The following is a 23,003-nucleotide window of genomic DNA, read 5'->3' on the forward strand; positions in this document are numbered from 1 at the left end:
ATAAAGACTGTTCAGTTAATGAACACTAGTTTTCAAAGCAACAATGTCAAGAACACATCTTCTCACTTTCTCAAACCTGTGTCTAAGCAAAGTCTCTTAATGTTTTTAAGAGACAGAACTAATTCACCTAATGCCTGTACTTTGAAAATTAATAGCTTAGTTTATGATTCTCATTTTTTGACCTAAAATTTTAAGATCCATGGAAATTTTATAAACGCTCATAAGTATTGTTTTATCCTTTATTTTCTTTCTCTCAAGTGTTCAGTGGCTGATAGCTGCCCTGGAATAGGTAAGAAAGAAAATAAAAGCATAGATACAGTGAGTTGTGAAGAAAATGACTGGAACAAGAAAGAAAAATCCTAAGTATTAGCACATATGTACACACAAACAGTCTTGTTGATTTAAAACTGAGTAAACCATATTGAAATGTACTAATCATTTAATTTCTTAATTGAAGTTTGAAAATCTCAGCTTTGTTGTGGTTTTTAATCATAAAATATTCTTTCCATTTTTCTGTTTTGAATCAAATATCATGTGCAGTTTTAGATTAAAAATTCACTTCCATGGAATAATTCTTGTGGTCTCTAACTCAGCATATTGCATAAATGAGACCCTCTCTTGGCACCTTGAGCCTTCAGCTGAGTGGAAATGAGCCAGATCTGAATTAAGCCCTTTACTGGTGCTTTTCCCATTTCTCTTCTATATGGTTAGGAGTGGTATAATAGAAAGAATACAGATGTTGGACTTAGATATACCTAGGTTCAAATCCCAAATCGCTTAATTTGTAAGGGTGGGAAAGTTAGTTACTTGCTTTCCTTATCTATACAAACAAGAATAAAAATTACTTGACAAAGTAATGACTAAATCTGAAAAAAAAATATCATCATACTGTCAGGCACTTAATACTTTGTCAAGTGTTTTTTAGTTTTCCAGGAAAAAAATATAAATATTTAAATAGAAATGAGAAAACCATTACTGTGGTTTCTTCCCAGCTTACCAACGAACCATTCCGTTTCACCCCACAATCAATGTTAGCTTTGTAATCTTGAACAAGTCATTTAATTTCTCTAAGCTTCAGTTAGAAAAGTAGGGCAACCTGAAGGAGAACCAGATCATACTAGGATAGCCTTTCTGACTTGAAGTGTTTTATCATGAAGTGGCTCTCATCTTTTGGAATTTGATTAGGTTGTTTTGAAAGAATTATCTGTTGCTATAGGATTGAGTAAATTACTGTTATGTTTCATCTTTTGTTACCTAAAAGAATTAGTAATTTTCCTGCCATTAGTGCCAGTATCTTTTTGTCTCAATTATAGTATCAGCCATTCTTTCTTTGTCCCTTCTTCCTCTTTCAAAAAATGTGGTTGTAGTCTCTGTGCCTACATGTTATGTAGCTCAGATAGTAGTTTCCATTTGTGTATCTTCTTTGGAGAAATGTCTTAAAGTTCTTTTCTCATTTTTTAGTTGGTATTTGTCTTTTTGTTGAACTGAGAATTATTTATATGTTCTGAATATTAGACTCTTATTAGAGATAATGCCTGTAAATAATTTTCTCCCATTCTGTAGGTTTTTCTTCTAAGAGTTTTTTAGCATTAGCTCGTAAGTCTTTGATTCATTTTTAGTTAATTTTTATATATGGCATAAAGTAAGGCTTCGGCTTCATTCTTTGCATGTGGATATGTAGTTGTCCTAGCACTCTTTGAGGAGACTTCTTTCCCCATCAATGGTCTCAGCAAACCTGTTGAAAATCAGTTGACCATAGATGTATGGGTTTATATTGAGACTCTGAATTTAATTCCTTTGGTTATTCTGTCTCTCCTTACGTCAGTACCACACTGTGGTACTAATTGATTACTGCAGCTTTGGTTTTTTTGTTTTTTGTTTGTGCATGGGGGGGGTTGGTGTTTTAAGATTTTATTCATTAGAAAGAGAAAGAGCACAAGTAGGGGGAGCCACAGAGGAAGAGGGAGAAGCAGGCTCCCCGCTGAGCAGGGGCTAGATCCCAGGACCCTGAGATCATGACCTGAGCTGAAGGCAGCCACTTAACGAACAGACTGAGCCACCCAGACACCCTGTTTACTGCCGCTTTGTTGTGAGTTGTAAATTTTGAGACTGGGAAGAATAAAGTGAGTCTTTTTCAAGATTGTTTTGGATAATCTAGGTCCCTTACATTTTTCTATGAATTTTAGGATCACATTGTCAATTTCTGCAAAAAAGGAAGTTGGGATTTTGATAGGGATTATATTTAATCTGTAGATCAATTTGGGGACTATTGACATCTTACCTATATTTAAGTATTTTATTGTTTTTAACTGAATTGTAAATGGAATTGTTTTCTTATTTCCCTTTTTGGATCACTCATTGCTGGTATATTTAAAACAAAATATTTTTGCGTATTGCTCTTGTATTCTGCAACTTTGCTAAATTTGTCTGTTACCTTTAATAATTTTGCAGACTCTTCAGAATTTTCTTTAGAAATAGGGTCATTTCATCTGCAAGTAGAGGTAGATTTACCTTTCTTTCTAATTTGGGTGGCTTCCCCCCACCCCCTTGGGTAATTGCTCTGGCTAGAACTTCCTATACAGGTTTGAAAAGAAATGGAAAAAGAGGGCATCCTTGTCCTGTTCCTGATCCTAGGGAAGAGAGCTTTCAGTCTTTTGCCATTACCATTGAGTATGTTAGTTCTAGGGTTTTGATAAGTACCCTCTATTGGGTTGAGGAAGTTTCATTCTGTTCCTAGAGTGCTGTGTGTTCTTACCATGAAAGTGTGCTGAATTTTGTGAAATGCTTTTTCTACATCATTTGGGATGATTGCGTGGGGTTTTTTCCTTTATTCTATTGTGGTACATTATAACAATTGATTTTTTTTATATTGAACCACCCTCAATCCTAGGATACATCCCATTTGATCTTTGTGTTCAAATGCTGCAGTCTTAATGTGGTGCTGACTTTGGTTTGCAAGGGAAGTTGGTCAGTAGTTTTCTTGTGGTGTCTTTGTCTTTGGTATCAGAGTAATGATGGCCTTACAGAATGAATCGAGAAGTGTTCCCTCTTTTATTTTTTTGGAAGAATTTGAGAAAGGTTAGTGTTAATTCTTTGAATGATAAGTAGAATTCACTAGTTAAACCATCTGCTCATGGGGTTTTTTTTTCCCCATTGGGAGGCATTTGTTTTTGGAAATCATCATTTTATTTTTTTGTTTGTTTCAAATTTTTATTTGATTCTAGCTAGTTGACATATACTGTAATGTTGGTTCAGATGTAGAATTCAGTGATTCATCATTTACATACACCACTCAGTGCTCATTACATCAAGTGCCCTCCTTAAAACCCATCACCCATTTAGCCCATCCCTCACCCACCTCTTTCCATCGACCGCCAGTTTGTTCTCTATAGTTGAGTCTCTTATGGTTTGCTTCCCTCTCTCTCTTTTTTTTTTTTTTACCTCTTCCCATATGTTCATCTGTTTTGTTTCTTAAATTCCACATGAGTGAAATCATGTGGTATTTGTCCTTCTCTAACTTATTTCACTTAACATAATACACTCTAGCTCCATCCATGTCATTGCAAATGGCAAGATTTCATTCTTTTTGATGGATGAGTAACTCCATTGTGTGTGTGTGTGTGTGTGTGTGTGTGTGTGTGTGTACACGTGCAGATATGTACATACCATATCTTCTTTGTCCATTCATCAGTTAATGGACATTTAGGCTCTTTCCATGGTTTGGCTATGATTGATAATGTTCTTTGGGAGGTTTTTGATTACTGATTCTTTGTCTTCACTTGTGTGTTCAGGTTTCTGTTTCTTCTTGAGTTAGTTTTAGTATGTGTCTGGGTGTTTGTTTATTTCATGCAGGTTACCTAATTTGTTTGCATACAGTTGTGTTCTCAACCCTTTTTATTTCTGTAAGGTCAGTAATAATGTCTTCACTTTAATTTCCAGTTTTAGTAATTTGAGTCTTTTTCTTTCTTTCTTTCTTTCTTTCTTTCTTTCTTTCTTTTTCTTTTTTTTTTTTCAAGTTTAGCTAAAGGTTTCAATTTTGCAGATCTTTCCAGAAAACCAACTTTTAGTTTTATGGATTTTTCTCTTGGTTTCTATTTTATTTATCTCTGCTCTAATCTTTATTTCCTTCCTTCTTCTACCTTTGGCTTCCTTTTTTCCCTTTTTTTTCTTTAAGGTGTAGATTATTGATTAGACGTGTGGGGTTGTTTTTTCTATTTTAATGAAAGCATAGCTGTCAATTTCTCCCCAACCACTGCTTTTGCTGCAACCTGTAAGTTATGCTATCTTGCGTTTTCCTTTTCACTCATCCTTTTTTTTAATAATAATTTTTTATTATATTATGTTAGTCACCATATAGTACATCCCTAGTTTTTGATGTAATGTTCTATGATTCATTACTTGTGTATAACACCCAGTGCACCATGAAATACGTGCCCTCTTTAATACCCATCACCAGCCTATCCCGTTCCCCCATCCCCTCCCCTCTGAAGCCCTCAGGTTGTTTCCCAGAGTCCATGGTCTCTCATGGTTCATTCCCCCTTCTGTTTAACCCCCTTTCTTCTTCCCTTCCTTCTCCTACCGATCTTCCTACTTCTTATGTTCCATAAATGAGTGAAACCATATGATAATTGTCTTTCTCTAAATGGGTTCAAGTCCCACTTTCGTTGGTTGTGTGCTTTTGTGTGAAAGACCATCAATATTTCAGAGAAAGACAATTATCATACGGTTTCACCCTTTTCACTCATCCTTTAAGTGTTTTCTGTAACCTGTTTGTTTGAAGAGTGGGTTGTTTAATTTCATGTATTTCTAGTTTCATTCCATTGTGATCAGATAACATTCTTTATATGATCTGTCTTTTTAAATTTCTTGAGACTTGTTTTGTGGCCTAGCATATGGTCTTCCCTGGAGACTCTTCTGTGTGCACTTGAGAAGACTGTGTATTCTGGTTTTCTGTGAAGTATTTTTTATATATCTGTTAGGTCTAATTTTTTCATAGGATTGCTCAAGCCCTCTGTTTCCTAACTGGCTTCTGACTATAGTTACTCTGTGCATTACTGAAAGTAAGGTAGGGAAGTCTCTCTCTTATTTTAGTACTGGCTATTTCTCCCTTTAATTCTGTCGTTCATTGCTACATACATTATGTGTGTATAGGTTTATAATCCTTATATCTTCTCAATTGACCCTTTTATCAATATACAGTGTCCTTTTTTGTCTCAACAGTTTTTGACTTGAAGTCTAGTTTGTCTTCTATTAGTAGGGCCACTTGCTGTGGGTTGAATTGTTTCCCCAGAAAAAGATGTTGAATACCTGTGAATGTAATGTATTTGGAAATAGGCTCTTTGCAGATAATAGGTCTTTGTGGTAAGTTATTATGGAAGCCCTAGGAAACAAATACAGAGTTTGGTACTGGAAGTGGTGTGTTGCTGCAACAAAATACCTGAAAATGTAGAAATGGTTTTGGTTAATGGCTAGTACCTGGGGGAATTCTGAGGCAGTTAATCAGAAAGCAGCCTGGATTGCCTTAAAAAAGGTTGGCAGAAATACAGATGTTAAAGGTAATCTGGGGAGGCCTTAGAAGGAAATGATGAACGTGTTGATGGACAGTGGAGGCAAGGTGATCCTGCTATCAAGTGGCAGATAGTTTAGCTGAACTATGTTCTCTTGGTGGGAGGTAGAATTTCTATAAGTGAGGAACTTGTATATTTAGCTGAGAAGATTTCCAAGCAAAGTGTGGAAAGTGCAGTCTGGTTTGTTCTTACCACTCCATACTAAAAATGAGAGGAATTAGATAAATTAAGGAATGAATTGTTAAGCAAAAAGAGAACAGTACTTGGAATCTTTCTATATTGTGTGCCCATTAACATAGGTTTTTAATTATTGTTTTATACACCTGACTTTTAGGTCATGTAGGGGAAAAATGAGGAGTTACAAACCAAAAATACAATACTGTTTTATATTTACTTATGTAATTACAGTGTTTTTATTTCCTCATGGCTTTGAGTTACATCCTAGTGTCCTCTCAGCCTGGAGAACTCCCTATAGCATTTCTTGTAGGGCATGTCTACTAGCAAAAAATTCTGCTTTTCTTTATCTGAGAATGTCTCCATTTTGAAAGGATATTTTGCCAGATACAGAATTCTTGCTTGACATTACCACTTTATATATGGAATCCCTCTACCTTCTGGTCTCTGTAGTTTCTGATGAGCAATAGGCTATTAATCATATTGAGCATTTCTTATACCTGATGAGTCACTTCTCTTACACTGTTTTCAAGATTGTCTTTGGCTTTTGACAGTTTGATTGTAATGTGTCTTGGTGTGGAGCTCTTGAGTCGTTGACCCTAAAAGTAAAACAGCCAGTTATTTTACCAGCAAATGGGTTTATTCAGGAATAGCAGAGGAATTAGAATTCTGGATAAGCAAGCAGTAACAAAAGCCATAGACAAGTACCATGAACAAAGAAGAGGAACTTTTGGGCGGGGGTGGGTAGTAAGGGGGCTGTTGTAAACACAGAGTCCACTGGAATAAACTAGGAGTTTGAAATATAACAGATTTTCATTGGCTGAATTGTGACTGTGTCTCATTGGCGGGCTGTTGCCAGGTAAGGAAAAAAATCTTCCTTCCTCCTGCTGGGATAGTAGATGGGGCTTCTTTCTCTTGGGTCTGCAAAGGATTGCAACAAGTGGCATGGCATGAGAGCTCCACTTTCTGGCCAGCCAACTCCACTGTAAAAATGTTTCCTTTATTCAGTTTCACAGAATTTGCCCTACCGGATGGAGTTCGTGGAGCTTGTGGAGCTTCTTGTTTGTGCAGATTCATGTCTTAGTAATGTTGAGAAACATTTGGCCTTTATTTTTTCAAATAGTCTTTCTGCTTCATTCACTGCCCTCTTCTGGGACTCTCGTGTATATGTCAGTACGTTTAATGGTCCCATGGGTGTCTTAGGCTCTTGGTTTCTTTCTGTTCTATGGACTGGATACTCTTATTTAACCTGTCTTAATGTTTGCCAATTCATCTATTTTCCTAGATTTGTTAAATGAAATCCTCTAGTGAATTTTTCATTTCATTTGTTACACTTTTCAGCTCCAGAATTTGTTCTTTATAATTACCACCTCTTTATTGACATTCTCTATTTGTTGAGACATTCTCATGATTGCTGTTAGTTATTTGTCAGTATTTTAAACCCTTTAGCTTTTTTGAACGTATTTTTAAAAACCATATTCTTTGTCTTGTGTCATCTCTAAAGGCTTTGTTTCCTTTAGCTTGTAAGGGATTTGATCAAGATTTTCTTAAATGTCTCGTTTAACTTGTCTTATTTTTTACTTTTTTAGTGCTCGCTTGGTTGCTATAAACCTCTGAGTATTTTTTTACAGAGTTGATTCTGGGGTGTGTGTGTGTGCGCGCGCACGCCATGCTTGTGCATACAAATGCATGTGTGTTTCTCTTGAGGGACATTTTTACTGACATCAGTCTCTGATGATGCTGCTTTCTTTTTAAGACCAGAGTTTTGGGGGAGTGGGGTGATATTCATAAAATAGGCTGTTAACGCTTTGTTTATAGGAAAAAGCAATTCTCATCAAATTGCCACCATTTGATCAACAGCGTGAAAAGGTGTGGCCATATAATCCTTTTCGTCATAAAGAAAAAAACCTTTACAGGAAGTTCTGGAGTGGGTTTAAAGTCCAAATTAGTGTAGTTGGGTTGAGTAAAAAAGAAGACTTTCTCTGCATTATTTATTCTTCTTTATAGAGGATGTTGAATTGCTCCCTCTGAAGAAATTACCTTAAAAACGGCCATGACCTAGGTGGAAAAGTCCTTGATTACTAGTCTCAAGATATGATTTTTATATCTAGGTCTGCTTAGCTAGCTTTGTGATCTTGAACAAGTTGTCTGTGGCCTTCCAGTTAGTTTATGGGTAAAACTCGTTGGATTGTGTATAGTTGAAGATATTTTCAATTCTAACCTTTTTATTATTATTACTACTACTACTACTACTAGTACTACTACTATTACATTATTTTGATACTTAAAGTAGCTCAGATATGAGAAGAGTGAGAAAGGCACTAATGAGTGGGAAGGAAAACCGAAGGGAAATGCGTATCTGATTTAATAATTATGTCAGGTTATTAGGAGTTCCCACTGCTGTTCTCTGCATTTCAAACTAGTTTTATTTCATTACTTCAGTATATTCTCATAAAACTTTCAAAGAGTATAGTTAAAGCTGGAGTAGCCCCCCATTCACCACCTTGTTCCACAGTAGAGGAAACTATATTTTTCAGATCTTAAAAAAAAAGTTATATATAGTTTTGTGTCTTATTTTTTGCTTAATTTCTGTTTAACAATATTTTTGGCAGCAATTCCATGTCATTCTTTACAGATACCTCTATATAATATTCCATTTCTGTAATATGCCATGGTTTATTTGAACATTTTCTTGTTGAAGGGAGAGATAGGTCATTTCCATTCTTTAGCTGTTATAAACATGAACCTCCATGTGCCAGTTTATTTTCCTAGGGTAGATACTGAGGAATTACTGGGCATATTTTTGGACCTTCTCTGAAAGTGACCAGTATTTATCAATTTATTATATATCCTTCCAGAGGTATTATTATCATATAAAAGATAAATGTCTTACATATATAACATTTAAATCTATATATATAAAACAAATGTATACCGATATTATATTTGGATATTATATGGCTGTGGGGGTTTTTTTGCACAATAAAGTGTCATGGAGTTATTTCCATGCAGTCGTCTACTGACTAGATGTATCATAATTCATGTAACCAGGCCCCTCCTGATCTTCAGTTTTCTGCTCTTTCACTACTAGAAACAGTGCTATAATGACTACCTCTATACATAAGTCATTTCATAAGCGTGATTGTAATTCTGTAGGATAAATTCCTAGCAGTTGAAATTAATGTGGAAAGATGTGCATTTATAATTTTGATAGATACTGCCAAGTTGTCCTTCACAGAGGTTTTGCCAGTGCACGTGCTATCATCTGTGTTACTGTCTCTTTCCTCTGGCCTTCCCAATACACACTTGTCAAACATACGGATCATTGCCAGTATGATAAGGGAACAGTGGTATCACACTAACCGTTTTCATGTGAGTTTCTCCTGTTATGAGAGGATTGACCTTTTTGTTTGTGTGAAAGCCACATGTTTTTGCTGAACTGCTCTTTTTCTGTTGGGCTGTTAGACTTCACTTACAGTGGAATTTGCTGTGCAGAAAATTGTTTTTATGTTTATATAGTTAAAGATATCAGTATTAAGACCTAAAATTTTGTGTTATTCTTAGAAAGGCCTTTTCCATCCTGAGATTATTAAAAGAATTGTCATTAGTCAAAATATACTTTTAATATACTAACATATATATATAATAAGTTACTCTAGGGATGAAAGTTATATTAAACTTTTTATTATTTATTTCTTGCTCAGGAGTGAATGGCCCTACCTCGCTTCATTCACCCTTCAAAGCATGAAGAAAATATAGGATAACAGGGATAGATTGTGTACCTTTGCACAGCATCTCTTAGGATGACTGAAGCAGAGCTTGTCATGATTGCCCTACAGATTGATTCAAATTCATGGTGTGGTTCTAAGAACTATTGAATAGAGTCAAGGGAAGGCATTTTTAGTGTGGGACTCCTCTTTAGCAGTTTCTTTCAGCGTTGTTCGGTTGTTAAAACATCCCAACCTGGAATTCTTTCTTTCTTGTGCTTTTATAAGAAGTTCTGGCCATCTTTCTGGGACCACTCACTTAATTTAGTTTCTTTTGTCTCGGATATAAAGGTTATAATCTCATGAATTGAAGTAGGTGTATTTTGCGCACTTCTCTTAGCAGTCCATTTTTTAGTAGATAAGATGATATAAAACTACTGCTTGACAACATGGAAGTTTTTAGAGTGATGACAATAAGGGTAAATTTTCTCTCATCTTGTTTCTGTTACCTCAGTATAAAAACCTGAGAGGCTTTTCTTCTGAAAAAAAATTAATATACCTTCTTTTTTATTAACTTTTTATTTGCAATAGTAGGTATACTGAGATGGTTATTGGTTAACTGTAAGCCAATGGTATATGTTTTCATCTAGATCCTAAGGAAGAGAAAGAGGAAGAAGATGATTCTACCCTCCCTCAGGAAGTTTCCATTGCTGCAACTAGGCCTAGCCGGGGCTGGCGCAGCAGTAGCAGGACGTCTGTTTCTCGGCATCATGACACAGAGAACACTCGAAGTTCTAGGTCAAAGACTGGTTCATTGCAGCTCATCTGCAAGTCAGAACCAAATACAGATCAGCTTGATTATGGTACAGTATGAGTGGAGTATGGTTATTTAATAACCGGTTGCCTGCTGATTTTAAATGCAGTGTTGAACAGCTTACCTTTCAGGGGCAGGTGTGGTAATACAGGGTTCTTTTATAAAGATAAGGTTTTGTTCTGCTTTCTTTTTCCAGATGGGGCAGAAGAACATCAGTCACCAGGTGGCATTAGGTAAGAAACTTCATATTTCATATTTAAACCTTTGGGGACATAAAGCACATACAAAAGTTGTTTCCTGCTTGAAAGAACGTTGAGCCTTTACAAAAAAAAATCGGTTTTGGTATTTAGTTTAGATGTCATTTTGTTCTTGATTTGGAGATTTAACCATGTCATCTTTAGTTACCTTAGTTCAGAAAGCAAGTCTTGAGTACTTTTGTATTCTGGCTTAGTCCATGCTAGCCACTAATGGGAAGTGTGGATGTTTTGACCAGGATTTTTTAAATTTGTATTCCATGGTAAGTCATGTGAAATTTTTTTTTTTTGGTTTTTTGATCTTTTTGAAAAGTAAAACAGATCATCGGATTACTAGACACAGGATTATAAAGTCTTTGTTTTTGTTTGTTGTCTTTTAAGACAGGGAGAAGGAGGTTGGGAGGGGGGGTTGGGGAGAAGGAGAGAGAATCTTGATGTGCGGCTCCATCTCACGACCCTGAAATCATGACCTGAGCCAAAATCAAGGGTCGAATGCTTAACCAACTGAACCACTCAGGCACCGCATAAAGTCCGTTGGTGTGTGGTTTTAGCTCTTAGTACCATTGAGCAGTCATCACCTTACCTTTATTTAATGAAGTAATAGTAGTTCTAGGATTTTTGTATTTTTTGGTTACAGTTATCATTAAAAAAGCTTAGATTGCCATCTAATTAGACCATAAGGATGAAAATTATAGATAACTTACTGTGAATCTTTGGCAACCTCTAAATTAATTAGCAAATAAAATCCGGTGAGATATAATCCTTACAACTAGAATTTCTAATCTAGAAATTTGCTTCTTTTTAGCAGTGAGGAGGAGGAGGAAGAAGAAGAAGAGATGTTAATCAGTGAAGAGGAAATACCATTCAAAGACGACCCAAGAGACGAGACCTACAAACCCCACTTAGATAGGCACGTCTCAGATTTTACTGCAGACATGTCAATGAAAAATAAGTTAGGAAAGCACTGTTGTGTGCTTTTATTTCACCTTGTTACTAAACTAATGGGTATAGACTTAATTTTAAATGAGTAATTATGCACTTGTTTTGCCAACTTAACATCTTATAACTCCTTCACACAGCCCTCTCTTCTAGTTATAGAACTTTATTTTGATCATATCCACATTATTGGATTTCTGTATGTTTTATCTTGATACAGGGTATCATCAATTGCCTGAATACTTAGAATGTTTTACTTTAGTCTTTCTCTTTACAACTGTAGTGTGTTCTGATTCCCAGGTATTGTTAGCTTTTACTGTGCATGTGAGGAACAATTGACTGGAAATCACATTTCATGAGCTAAGGATCATAATTTTACAAATAAATCGATGATAACTGTGGGTTTTACCCTTTGTCACAGTTCCCCTTGCAAAGATCCTTTGCTGGATACCAATGTTGAAATGTGTTTGTGTTTTCAGGGAAACCCCCAAACCACGGAGAAAATCTGGGAAGGTGAAAGAAGAGAAGGAGAAGAAAGAAATTAAAGTGGAAGTAGAGGTAGAGGTGAAAGAAGAAGAGAATGAAATTAGGGAGGATGAGGAACCTCCTAGGAAGTGAGTAGGCAATTACTACTAAAAATGGAACACTAACAGATTTTGAAGCCACTGGTGGGGAAAAAGAGTGGGAGTGTGAGGAGGGCTATTGACAGGTGCATATTGCTGCCTCAAGCAGCTGACAGTTTCATTGCAGAGGCTCTCTCAGAAGCTTGAAAAGTTTAAATTTAATCCAAAGCAATACTTAAAGACGTCTAAATGAGTGGGCAAGACAGTAGCTAATGGGATGTAGAGGGGGTGAGATAGCGAGAAAAAGTATGGCAAATGTGAATCCTCAAAAAAAGGGCAGATGACGGCTAGTGATGGAAGAATCTTGACTTCCTGTCCAGCAATCATTGCCTGTTGCAGAAATAAGATTTGTTTTAAGTGTTTAGGCTTTTGGGTTCTATTAAAAGGAGAGTATAATTTATATTCTTAGGGTTTTTAGATAATAGACTCTTTTATTCTTTTTAAATTGATTAAATTTAAGTGATAGACTTTTTACTAGAACGACTCTTCAAGTAGTAACTTTGAGGTTTATCGAAATCTTCCATTGTAATGTATAGTTTATGATAGGTATGTATTTGTAGTGCAGATTTATCTAAGTGTAATTACTTCAGAATGACATCTTTGTTTGGCTTGTCAGATATGTTTTTGGCTGTCTGTATCCTGCATTATCCTTTGTTTCTGCCACTGCTCTTTGGTTTTGAGTATATGTCTTTAGTCATCCTTCAGTCTGTAAGCTTCAATCTGGAAGATGTGGACAGTTACTCTGTTCTTTAATTATAGGAGAGGAAGAAGGCGAAAAGATGACAAAAGTCCACGATTACCCAAAAGGAGGTAATTTATACTTTTACTATGTTCCTTATTCCTGGTGGTAAGCACTTTGCTCACATAATTACTCATAATTACCCTGCAGGAATGGCTGTTTAAAAATTTCTCAAATGCAACTTTGTTAATGTCCTTGATGCAGAGTTCCTGTGTTTTTTATTTCCATTGTAGGGTCTTAAAGTTCCTAAAAATGTTAACACCTTTTTACTATTTGGAGGGTTACTAGTTTATTTTATGCTATTTTTTAAAACTCTTATCAAACATTTGGTCGTTTCTGGTTATTTCTAACATAAATTCTGTGCAAGCTATATGCTAGTAAAGAGATTTTAATTCTTCATGCTGTAAAATTGCTGTTCCCTTTAGTGCATTGAGTTAAGCCACTGTGCAGAGTGCCTCTTCCGTTTGCTAACTTTTCTCACATATTGATAATAGAAAAAAGCCTCCAATCCAATATGTCCGTTGTGAGATGGAAGGATGTGGAACTGTTCTTGCTCACCCTCGCTATTTGCAGGTCAGTAAATTGTTATGTAAGGCAGCCTTTCAGGTTTAAAAAGGCATAAAATTACTTTAGTCATTGTGTTAAAAGAAAAATGTCTAAGAACATGAGGTCAAATAAAGGATTTCCTTGGAGTAGTCCACTGTTGCCCATTGTGGTGTAAATACTTCCGATATAAGAGGTGATTGTACCAACACATCAAAGACACAGATGAAGAGACTTTATTTTAATGTGTATTTTTAAAAAATAAAATTAGCTTCTCTGACCTGTGATTTCTTGACTAATGTTTACGTAAATTTTTAGGGTTTTTGTTTTTTCTGTTTTGTTTTGTTTTTAGATTTTTTTAATGAATTAAAAATACTGCTTATATTTAGGTCTGGCAGAAAACATGAAAGTGAAATGTTTATCACTAAAGCTTAAGAAATGCCTGTTTGATTTTTAGTTTAGCAGCAAGGATAATGCGAGACTAAGGCCCTACTCTCTGATTCTGTCTCTGTGATAATAGTGATTGCTTCTGTTCTTCCACTGTATGCCATGTGCTGCACTAAGCACCATACAACACGTGATTCCTATATCCTCGCAGTAACACTGTGAGACACTTAACAGTTATCTCCATTTTACAAATGAGAACTGTAGCTCACAGTATTTAAGCACATTTCTTGAGGTCACACTGCTCATGAATGATAGAGCCAGATTGTAATCCAGGTCTGTCTATTTCCATAGCCTGTGTTCTTAACTATTTTATTATACTGCACCCCCCTTCCATATTCAGATTATTTGGTTTTCCTTTAGCACTTTTTTGGGGGGAGGATGGGGGCAGAGGGAGAGAGAGAGGGTCAAGCCGACTCCACCCAGCATGGAACCTGACCCGGGTAGGTGGGGGGTGGGAGGGGGCTCCATCTCAGGACCCTGATATCATGGCTTGCCTGAGCCAAAATCAGGAGTTGGACACTTAACTGACTTAGCCACCTAGGTGCCCCTCTTTAGCACTTTTGACTTCGCAAAGGAACAAGCTTTCGGGAAGCCTTCATTTTTACCCCTCTTTATTTTCTCTTACTGTTTTAGCACCACATTAAGTATCAGCATTTGCTGAAGAAGAAATACGTATGTCCTCATCCCTCCTGTGGGCGACTCTTCAGGCTCCAGAAGCAACTTCTACGACATGCCAAACATCATACAGGTACTTTTTGAAATAATATGTTTTATCAAGTGTTAATTGCATTCTACTTTTAAATGTGTAATTGGTAATGATATTTTTTTCTAATGTAAATCTTAAGAGTCTACAGTCAAGTGTGAGAGAAAGGTATGAAAATAAAATGTAATAAAACAAATTTTACAAAGGATGAACAAACTGGGACTTTTTACTTTTATCCTTTGACTTTTTAAAGAACTTTTATGACCAGGATAATTGTTTATTGAGCACATATCCTGTATCAACTGTTATTGCTTATCCATCTGTTCAACATCACGGAGTTTCCTTGTTTTACAGCTAAGAAGCCAGAGGCTTTGCACATTAAGTAACCTGCCTTTGGTCACACTGCTAGTTTTTAGCAGAATCAGTGTTTTTTAATTCCATTTCAGGTCGATAGTTCAGTAGCTCTTACCGACTAGAAGTGAGGAGTATGAAGAGAGAGCCTCGATGGTAAAGAGGCTTGCCTCTTGGTTTATGGTAACTACTAAGTAGCTCCTGGCACTTCTGCTGCAATCATGAAGGCTAGCTACTGAATTCACATGTCATCTACATCACATGTCATGTAGGAGGTATTGACTCAAAAAGAGAAACCGAATGTCTTCATTATACATAATGCAGAATGATTTCAGATTTCATTCATTTTTAGCCACTGACAGTCTCCATGAAGTTCAGCTAATGGGAACAAATGAAGCTGGGTATTAGAGCAAATTCAGTAGGTCCCAGACACTGGATTATTACATGTCATCTTCTCAACAGTCGTAGAGGGTAAGAGTAGGAATTCTAGTTGTCTCCTACCCAGGGTTATACTGACACATGGACCCTTCCCATCTTTTATTTTATGTGTGACTTAGACAAGTTACTTCTCACTTTCCTTCATCTGAAAAAAAGGGATAATAATGTCACCGATATTGTGGAGTTAGTGTAAGGATGAAGTGAGATCACATATAAAGTGCTGGTTACTGCACGGGGCCTGGCGCACAGTAGACGTTTCAGAGCACCAGGACTTGAGCTCAGGCCTGAATCACTGCAGAGTCTAAGGTCTGCGCATCGTACCCTGCTGCTTCAAGGAGAGGGCTGTCTCCACTCTGTTCCTTGCTACCTGCTGCCTTTTCTCCACTCCTTCTCCCTGTTAATTCTGTTTTATTCTCTACAAAAGTAGTTTTTTGACAACCAGTTGAGACTACTTTAGGTAAATATTATAGGCCTACTATGACAAACTGCTTTAGAAATTCAGTCCATTCCAGGGGTGCCTGGGTAGCACAGTCGTTAAGCGTCTGCCTTCGGCTCAGGGCGTGATCCTGGTATTCCGGGATCGAGTCCCACATCGGGCTCCTCCGCTGGGAGCCTGCTTCTTCCTCTCCCACTCCCCTGCTGTGTACCCTCTCTCGCTTGCTGTCTCTCTGTCACATAAATAAATAAAATCTTAAAAAAAAAAAAAAAAAAGAAATTCAGTCCATTCCAAATATTTTCATCTGGTTAGTACCGTTTTATGATGTTATTGTAGTTCTCTTTTTCCGAATTAGTGCAGACAGACTCCCTTTGAAGATGTGTTTTATTTAAGCAAGTGGATGCCCCACCCAGATTTGCAATGCGACTGTGAAGCTGGAAAGGTGGACAAGACCTGGGAGACACTAAGAGTTGTCCCTGGGTTAAAAGTGCATTTTTGGACCTTGCCTGCTTAGCATGTAGAAGATAGCCCAAAGACATTGGCGTCATTTGAGCCGCGTTAGAAAGATACAGCAGCTCAGACTCTGCCTCAGACCTGTTCAGCTAGCATCTGCATTTACTAGGATCCCCCAGTGATTCCTGATTCCTGAGTGTATTCAAGCTTGATACAAACTTGGCTCTTCTTCTACCCTCGGCTTTAGAACTGTTTGGGATGGAATATAGAATTAAATTGGTTACTGTTTGCCTTTTAATTTATCCTCATGTTTTCACTGTGACTTTTTGTAGCAATTTTAAGTGAAAGGCATAGAAAACAATAGTGGTCATTTATTCAAGAGATACAGAGCATCTCCTTATCTGCTTCTCTCCCAAACCAAGTGATAAAGAAATAATTAAGTGCAGTGCTCCTTTGGCCCATAGATTGGACACCATGTTGCCAAATTCATCAAAAATCCTGTGAAATTTGGGGGGATTGTGAAATGACGGGGGGTAGGTAGTTGAATGGTGCAGAAGATGTGGGGTAGAAGAATAAGGTAAAGAATACAAGTACTGTTTGCGTATGTTTGATGGCAGCAACTTGAACCTTTTGAGAGAAGTTTAAATTGTTTATTTTGGGTAACAGTTTTAAAACCTGAAACAGAAGATATGATTACCACTTTAATCGTGGATCACTTTTCTTCTAGGGAATGCCAAATTCTGTTGTGGTGGTAGTTTGAGTGCCAAATTTTTTATATGTAAGCTTTCAGCTTTCACAATCTGAAAAAAACTTTTATAGAATAAAATCCAGGGAAAATGTTCTTCTTTACTTACTAAGCAATTTTTCCAAGATCTGGATTACTGGGATTGAGATTGGGGTTCTAATTCTCATATTTCCATTAGGTTGTTTTTGTTTTGCTTTGTTTAGTTGTGTTTTTTTTTTTTTTAAACAATTTTTTTTTATGCTACTGAATGTATGGACTTTTAAAGAAAAATTGAAAATGGTATATTCCTTTAAATAAAAATTTTGCTTATCCCAGGTGTTTCATACATTGAAAACAGTATTGCTCTTACTGTAACTGACCTGACTAATCATCTGCTTACTTATTGTGACCTGGGAAAGTTAAATACTTAGAGGGATTCTAAATGGAATACTGACCACATTATTTTTCTTTTTAGATCAAAGGGATTATATCTGTGAATATTGTGCTAGGGCCTTCAAGAGTTCTCACAATCTGGCAGTGCACCGGATGATTCATACTGGCGAGAAGCCATTACAGTGAGTGTTTGTTTACTGGTGGACATGTGGGTGAGAAGCGCGTATCTGCCCTTCTTGCTGGTTAGCCCCTGTGCAAACATTTCAGTCGCCACTGCTCTTGACTTTTACCAGATTAGAGTATTAGGGATGCTACTTAGTGAACTACTTCTTTCCTTGGTTTTTTAAACAAACGAAACATTAATTTTCCATCTAGTTTGCTTTTCCTAATTTTTCCCAAGAAGTGTGTTACTGAAAAAACTTTTAAAGAATGAAATCCAGGGAAAATGTTCTTTACTTACTAAGCAATTTAGCCAAGATCTGGAATATTGGGATTGAGATTGGGGTATATAGGCAGTAGCCTATATATGTGACCTCTAAATTCTTGCCCTGACCCTAAAGAAGAACTCTCATCCTTCCTTTCTCTGTTTGATCAGCCATGTCCTCTTCCACCCTTCCTAGATGCGAGATCTGTGGATTTACGTGTCGGCAGAAGGCATCCCTTAATTGGCACATGAAGAAGCATGATGCAGATTCCTTCTACCAGTTCTCTTGCAATATCTGTGGCAAAAAATTTGAGAAGAAGGACAGCGTAGTGGCACACAAAGCAAAAAGCCACCCTGAGGTGCTGATTGCTGAAGCTCTGGCTGCCAATGCAGGCGCCCTCATCACCAGCACAGATATCTTGGGCACTAACCCAGAGTCCCTGACACAACCTGCAGATGGGCAGGGTCTTCCTCTTCTTCCTGAGCCATTGGGAAACTCCACCTCTGGAGAGTGCCTCCTGCTGGAAGCTGAAGGGATGTCAAAGTCATACTGTAGTGGGACAGAACGGGTGAGCCTGATGGCTGATGGGAAGATCTTTGTGGGAAGTGGCAGCAGTGGGGGCACTGAAGGGCTGGTCATGAACTCGGATATACTCGGTGCTACCACAGAGGTTCTGATTGAAGATTCAGACTCTACTGGACCTTAGTGGAAGGGAAGACTTTGGGCACTGGGACAGCTCAGACTTTGTATTTAAAAGATAAAAAGGACAAAAAAAAAATTTAAAGCATTTAAAATCTAGTAAAATAACTGAAGGGCCTGCTCTTTCCATTGTGGATCACAGCACACACACCTACACCCACCTTCTTCTCCCTCTATTGTCCCCTTCATAAAATTGATGTTGCCTTTACCAAAAAGGTAGGCAAAAAAGAAGAAGCTCTTAAAGTGAGGGTTAACCTCCTACTCAGTTCCAGCCAGGCAGACTTCCTGCTCGCCGGCAGATCCTTTCTTAAACCTGTAACTCTGATGTGCTCTGGATCAGCTTTTAACTCTTGATAGTATATTACTGTCCTCTAAACCCCTTCTCCTTCACTGCTGCCCTATGGTTCTGGCTTCTACCCACTGCAGCACACTTATCCCCAAAGTATCATACAGTTCTAATCTCTCGAGGCTGGCAGCTTGACTTGGCACTTTAGGCCCCTTAGCAGGGTGAGCTGTTAAAACAGCACACCTGTCTCACTCAACCCCATTTCCTCCATTCCCCGCTGGGTTTCAGAAAGGAAGGATTCACGGGGACCACCTCCCTCCTCTGTGACCCCAGCACTTCAGTCCCCTTCCAACACCTCCATCTGGTTCTCAGTGGTGCTCACTAGCTTGGAAGCAGGCTCCCAACAGGGAGGGGGCTGCCCTCTACGTGGTTTCTCTGACTGTAAGACAGGGCTCTGTATCAGTGAGAAAAGTCCCAGACTAATGGCAGAAATTTGCACTTTGAACATGTGTGTTTTGTGTTGTGGAACCTGAGATTCCTTATTTATTAACGGAAAGTCTGATTTTTTTTGGGGGGGTGGGGTCCTCGTTGCTATATTTTGTGGGGCTGGGAGAGATTAGGTTATTCTGACATGGGGTCCTTTCCATAAAAGGTACTTTTGAAGGCAAGATATAGGGTTGAAGAAGCACAGCCAGCCTCTAAAATCATAGCTCTCCAGTGGCCTTTAAAGAAAGCTGGTCCTCAGCACTAACAAAATCACTACAGTAGCCTAGTGCTTTTTCAGAAGCCTTTTTAGGGAAGGATGTTAGGTTTTTGGTAATTAGTGCTCTTTGAGTTTTTAGAGCATTGCGATTTAGGAATTTTGAGGGAATGAAAAGGGTTGTTCAGGGTCTGAATTACAGATAAAAGATTTTCTCTTGTGAATTTATTTTCTTTTTTTGTCCCCATCATTTCTTTCTATACACCTTCCTATTGGCCCAGTTCTGGCCCCTTGCTTTGTTTTTGGTTTTGCTTTATCATTGTTTCATTCCAGCTCCCAATTAGTGAAGGACACTGCCATTAGTGAAGAGATAGTCTATGACTCGTACAGTTTGAAGTCAAAGAAAATTATTCTGTTCTGTTTCCCTTTTACGAAAATAACACTTAAGAAGAGGAAAGGCTTCCATAGACAAAGTTAATAATCCGTATGGCTTTGGCTTTCACCTAAAATTCTGGGAATTACCACTTCCATTGAGATAGGGATTTTCTTGGGGTGAATTGCTTATTACTGGCTATGGGAGAGGCAGGTGGTGTTTTTGTACAAGTTTCTAACTCCCAGAAGACTAAAAACCTATTTTGGCTCATTTTTAGAGAATTAGAAGGGCAGTTTCCATCCTTCTGTGTACCTCACAAGCTGGAATTAAAGGCTTGCCCTATTCATTGTCAGAAATGTGTGATGGCTGTTGGAAAGAATGAAGTTTTGCTGAGAGCAAAATAAGGAACAGCTTGTTTTTCACAAACACTAAAACTACAAAGTTTATCAATTTTCTCTTTGATTTATTTTTTCCCAAAAAGAAGGGTAACAAAATGTCATCTCTGAAAGAGGCTTACTTTACACCCACTAGTATCAGTGGTTGGGATACCAGGGGATAGGGACTCAGACACCTACAGTGAATAGACTTAAATGCACTATTGTTTCTTTTCAGAGTGTTGCAGATTTGCCATCCCTCCAGTGTGGGGGTAGAAAATGGAATAAGGATAGAAGGGATGTAGAATATGCTTTCCTGCCCACAGTAAGGATTTGGAATTGACTTGGTATGTTGAGTACATTTGAAAATACTATCAGGTTGATTGGGTGGGTTTACAACAAAGTTGTTCCACTCCCATTATAAATCCATTTTGTACTGTTTCACTAGCTCACATCTGTGCCCCACACTTGCCTTTGTCTTTGTCACATTTATCTTCTCCTTTGTCTCTGTAAGTTGTATTTGCAGTGGTTAGTCATCAGATATTTTAACAACCTACACAAAAGCAAACTACATAAAAAAACTTGATGAGATTGAGGGAAAACATGTTCTTCCCTAGATCACACTCCTTCCCACCAAAGCAACAAGTTAGTTCTCATAATTAGAAACTTTCTGTTCTTCCTCCTTTTGTTTTTTGACCTCTTTATAGATACCATTTGCTTACAGTTTGCTTCAATAAATTATTATAGCAGTTTGCCATCAATCTTAAAATATTCTGTATGGACTTTATCTTTTTTCCTTTTGAGAAAGGGATGCTAGCACAATAAAGAGTGGTGTAAGTAAGCCATCTTATACTAGGCCCTCTTCCCTTTCCCTGTCTGCTTCTCATGCTCTGTACTTCTGTGTCCTTCCAAGGAGCCCTTTTAGTCTTAAAATTCTGCATTTTCTACTCTTAGTCAAATTGAGTTACCTTTTTAATAACTCTTCCCACTGCATATTCTCCAATTTGAATTGGCAGTTCAAAATTCTAAAAATGTAATTGAGATACAAGTATTATTTCTGGGAGATGCGCTTTTCCCTAATCTCTGGTTGCCCAGGGTTATTCTGCATAATTGAGACTTACTATGCTCCAGAGAGTTCGGATGAACACTGGCCAGGATTACTGGGAGTTAAAAAAGACTTCAGGTATGGAAAAGCATCTACATAGAGCACTTGAACCTCCTTTGTACCTGTTGGAAAAAATACAAAGAGTGTACTAAACCCAGCTAAGGTTATTACGGTCTGGTTGTTTGAAGTACCATTTTCCCTCCTCCCTTTTCCCACTTTCCAATGTACTCAAGAAAATTGAAAAATTGTAATGGATCAATTTAAAATATTTTTATTTCCTAAAAGCCTTTTTTGCCTGTTGTAATGTGCAGGACCCTTCTCCTTTGATGGGAGAGACAGGTAGTTACCTGAATCTAGGTTGAAAAGGTTATGTAAAAAGAAATTATAATAAAAGGGATACTTTGCTTTTCAAATCCTTGTTTTCTCTTAATCTAGGTAAGGCATATCCAAAATAAATATGTAAAGAAGAAAAATAAAAGTTGTCTTCATGGAAGCAACTTGTCTTCCTTGATTGTACTGAGTTACAGTTATCCTAAGGGTGGAAACAGTTGATGCCGTTAACTGAGAACCCAGTGTCCCCAGTGCAGGGTTTATGTGGCAGGTACTGTTGCTTCTCTTGGGCAGAGTCCGTTCACTTCAGACTCTTTCGTTCTTGATCTCTAATGCCATAGGATTCTTTGATCATCGGGCCAACTTGGAAACCCGTCCTCTGTTCTGACAGACTTCTAGAAACAGTGGCCTTATTAATCTAATAGAACGTTAAGGGTGCTCTGAGGTTTATGTTAGTCTGATAATGACAAGACCTTGATAGCATTTAATACCAGTGCTTTCTCACAAAACCCAGTGTCCACAGCAAGTACTAACTTAAAGAAAAAAATAGACTCCTCCTACCTTCTTAAAAGGCCTACTGTGAGCTGCCAGTCCCACTTTTCTCCCCTCCACCCCTTGCTTTTATTGTTTCCCTATGGAAGTTTGCACCTGAGAAGGCATGTGTTTCGATTCAGAAGCAATGTCTGTGGTATGAAATCATGAAAGCTAATTGATTTGGGGATGACACTTGCAGCTCTTGCTCAGGGAGCATCATCTTCTAACCTACAGAGTTAAGTTAGATGCAATAGAAGAGAACTCTGCACGTGCTATTAAACTCTTTTGCCCTCATTTCAAAGCTCAGCTCATCCTCGTATTTTGTTAAGAAGCAATGTGGTATGACTGGGATAAGGAAGAAAAAGAAAAGCATGTTGTCACTTGAGACTGCCTTAGAAATGTTTCCCAGTCAGGGTTGGGTGTTTCCTGTCCTTCGGAAGAGAACAGGCCTAAACAGTACCTTCCTCATCCTATAGCTGCGAGGAAGGCACCATGATCGAGGTTAGAGAGGTCTGACTTTGCTGATTTCTAATTGAGTGTAAACGAAACTAACTTTAAATATGTAACAAAACGATAGAAGTGAAAAGATGCTGTATTTTTTTAAAAACCTATTTGACATAAATTGTGTTTCTTGAACAAAATGTGAAAAACCTAGAGAACGAAATTGCAAAGTCAACAGGAGAATCAGAGACATATTTAAATTTTGTGCCTGCTTCCTGGATTTTGTGCACATTATTTAGTTTCTTTAAGCCTCAGTTTCTTAATGTAAAATGGGGAAAATAATATGTATCTCATAGAATTGTTCTAAAGATCAAATAAAGGCTTTAAAGCCTTTAGCACAGTGTCTGGACCAGAGTAGCCGCTTAATCAATGGC

At 37.6% G+C, this 23,003-nt stretch overlaps 1 protein-coding gene across 3 annotated transcripts in view; it reads left to right on the forward strand.

Annotated features, from left to right (window-relative positions):
* Nucleotides 1–21,677, forward strand: part of ZFP91 (ZFP91 zinc finger protein, atypical E3 ubiquitin ligase) — a 46,268-nt gene extending 24,591 nt beyond the window's left edge. Inside the window, exons 3-12 of one of the 3 annotated variants that reach the window (XM_057317071.1) lie at nucleotides 10,099–10,311; nucleotides 10,459–10,495; nucleotides 11,322–11,426; nucleotides 11,932–12,066; nucleotides 12,835–12,885; nucleotides 13,309–13,387; nucleotides 14,438–14,552; nucleotides 17,385–17,484; nucleotides 17,923–18,295; nucleotides 20,398–21,677. In XM_057317071.1, the coding sequence (XP_057173054.1) occupies nucleotides 10,099–10,311; nucleotides 10,459–10,495; nucleotides 11,322–11,426; nucleotides 11,932–12,066; nucleotides 12,835–12,885; nucleotides 13,309–13,387; nucleotides 14,438–14,552; nucleotides 17,385–17,484; nucleotides 17,923–18,295; nucleotides 20,398–20,502 (1,313 nt within the window). In that variant the 3' untranslated portion in view covers nucleotides 20,503–21,677. Of the gene's footprint in view, nucleotides 1–10,098; nucleotides 10,312–10,458; nucleotides 10,496–11,321; nucleotides 11,427–11,931; nucleotides 12,067–12,834; nucleotides 12,886–13,308; nucleotides 13,388–14,437; nucleotides 14,553–17,384; nucleotides 17,485–17,922 lie in introns of all 3 variants that reach the window. The other 2 variants (XM_026487008.4, XM_026487007.4) reach the window with 2 other exon arrangements.
* The last annotated feature ends 1,326 nt before the right edge of the window (nucleotides 21,678–23,003 follow it).

This window comes from Ursus arctos, unplaced genomic scaffold, assembly GCF_023065955.2.
Source record: "Ursus arctos isolate Adak ecotype North America unplaced genomic scaffold, UrsArc2.0 scaffold_23, whole genome shotgun sequence".
NCBI lineage: Eukaryota > Metazoa > Chordata > Mammalia > Carnivora > Ursidae > Ursus > Ursus arctos.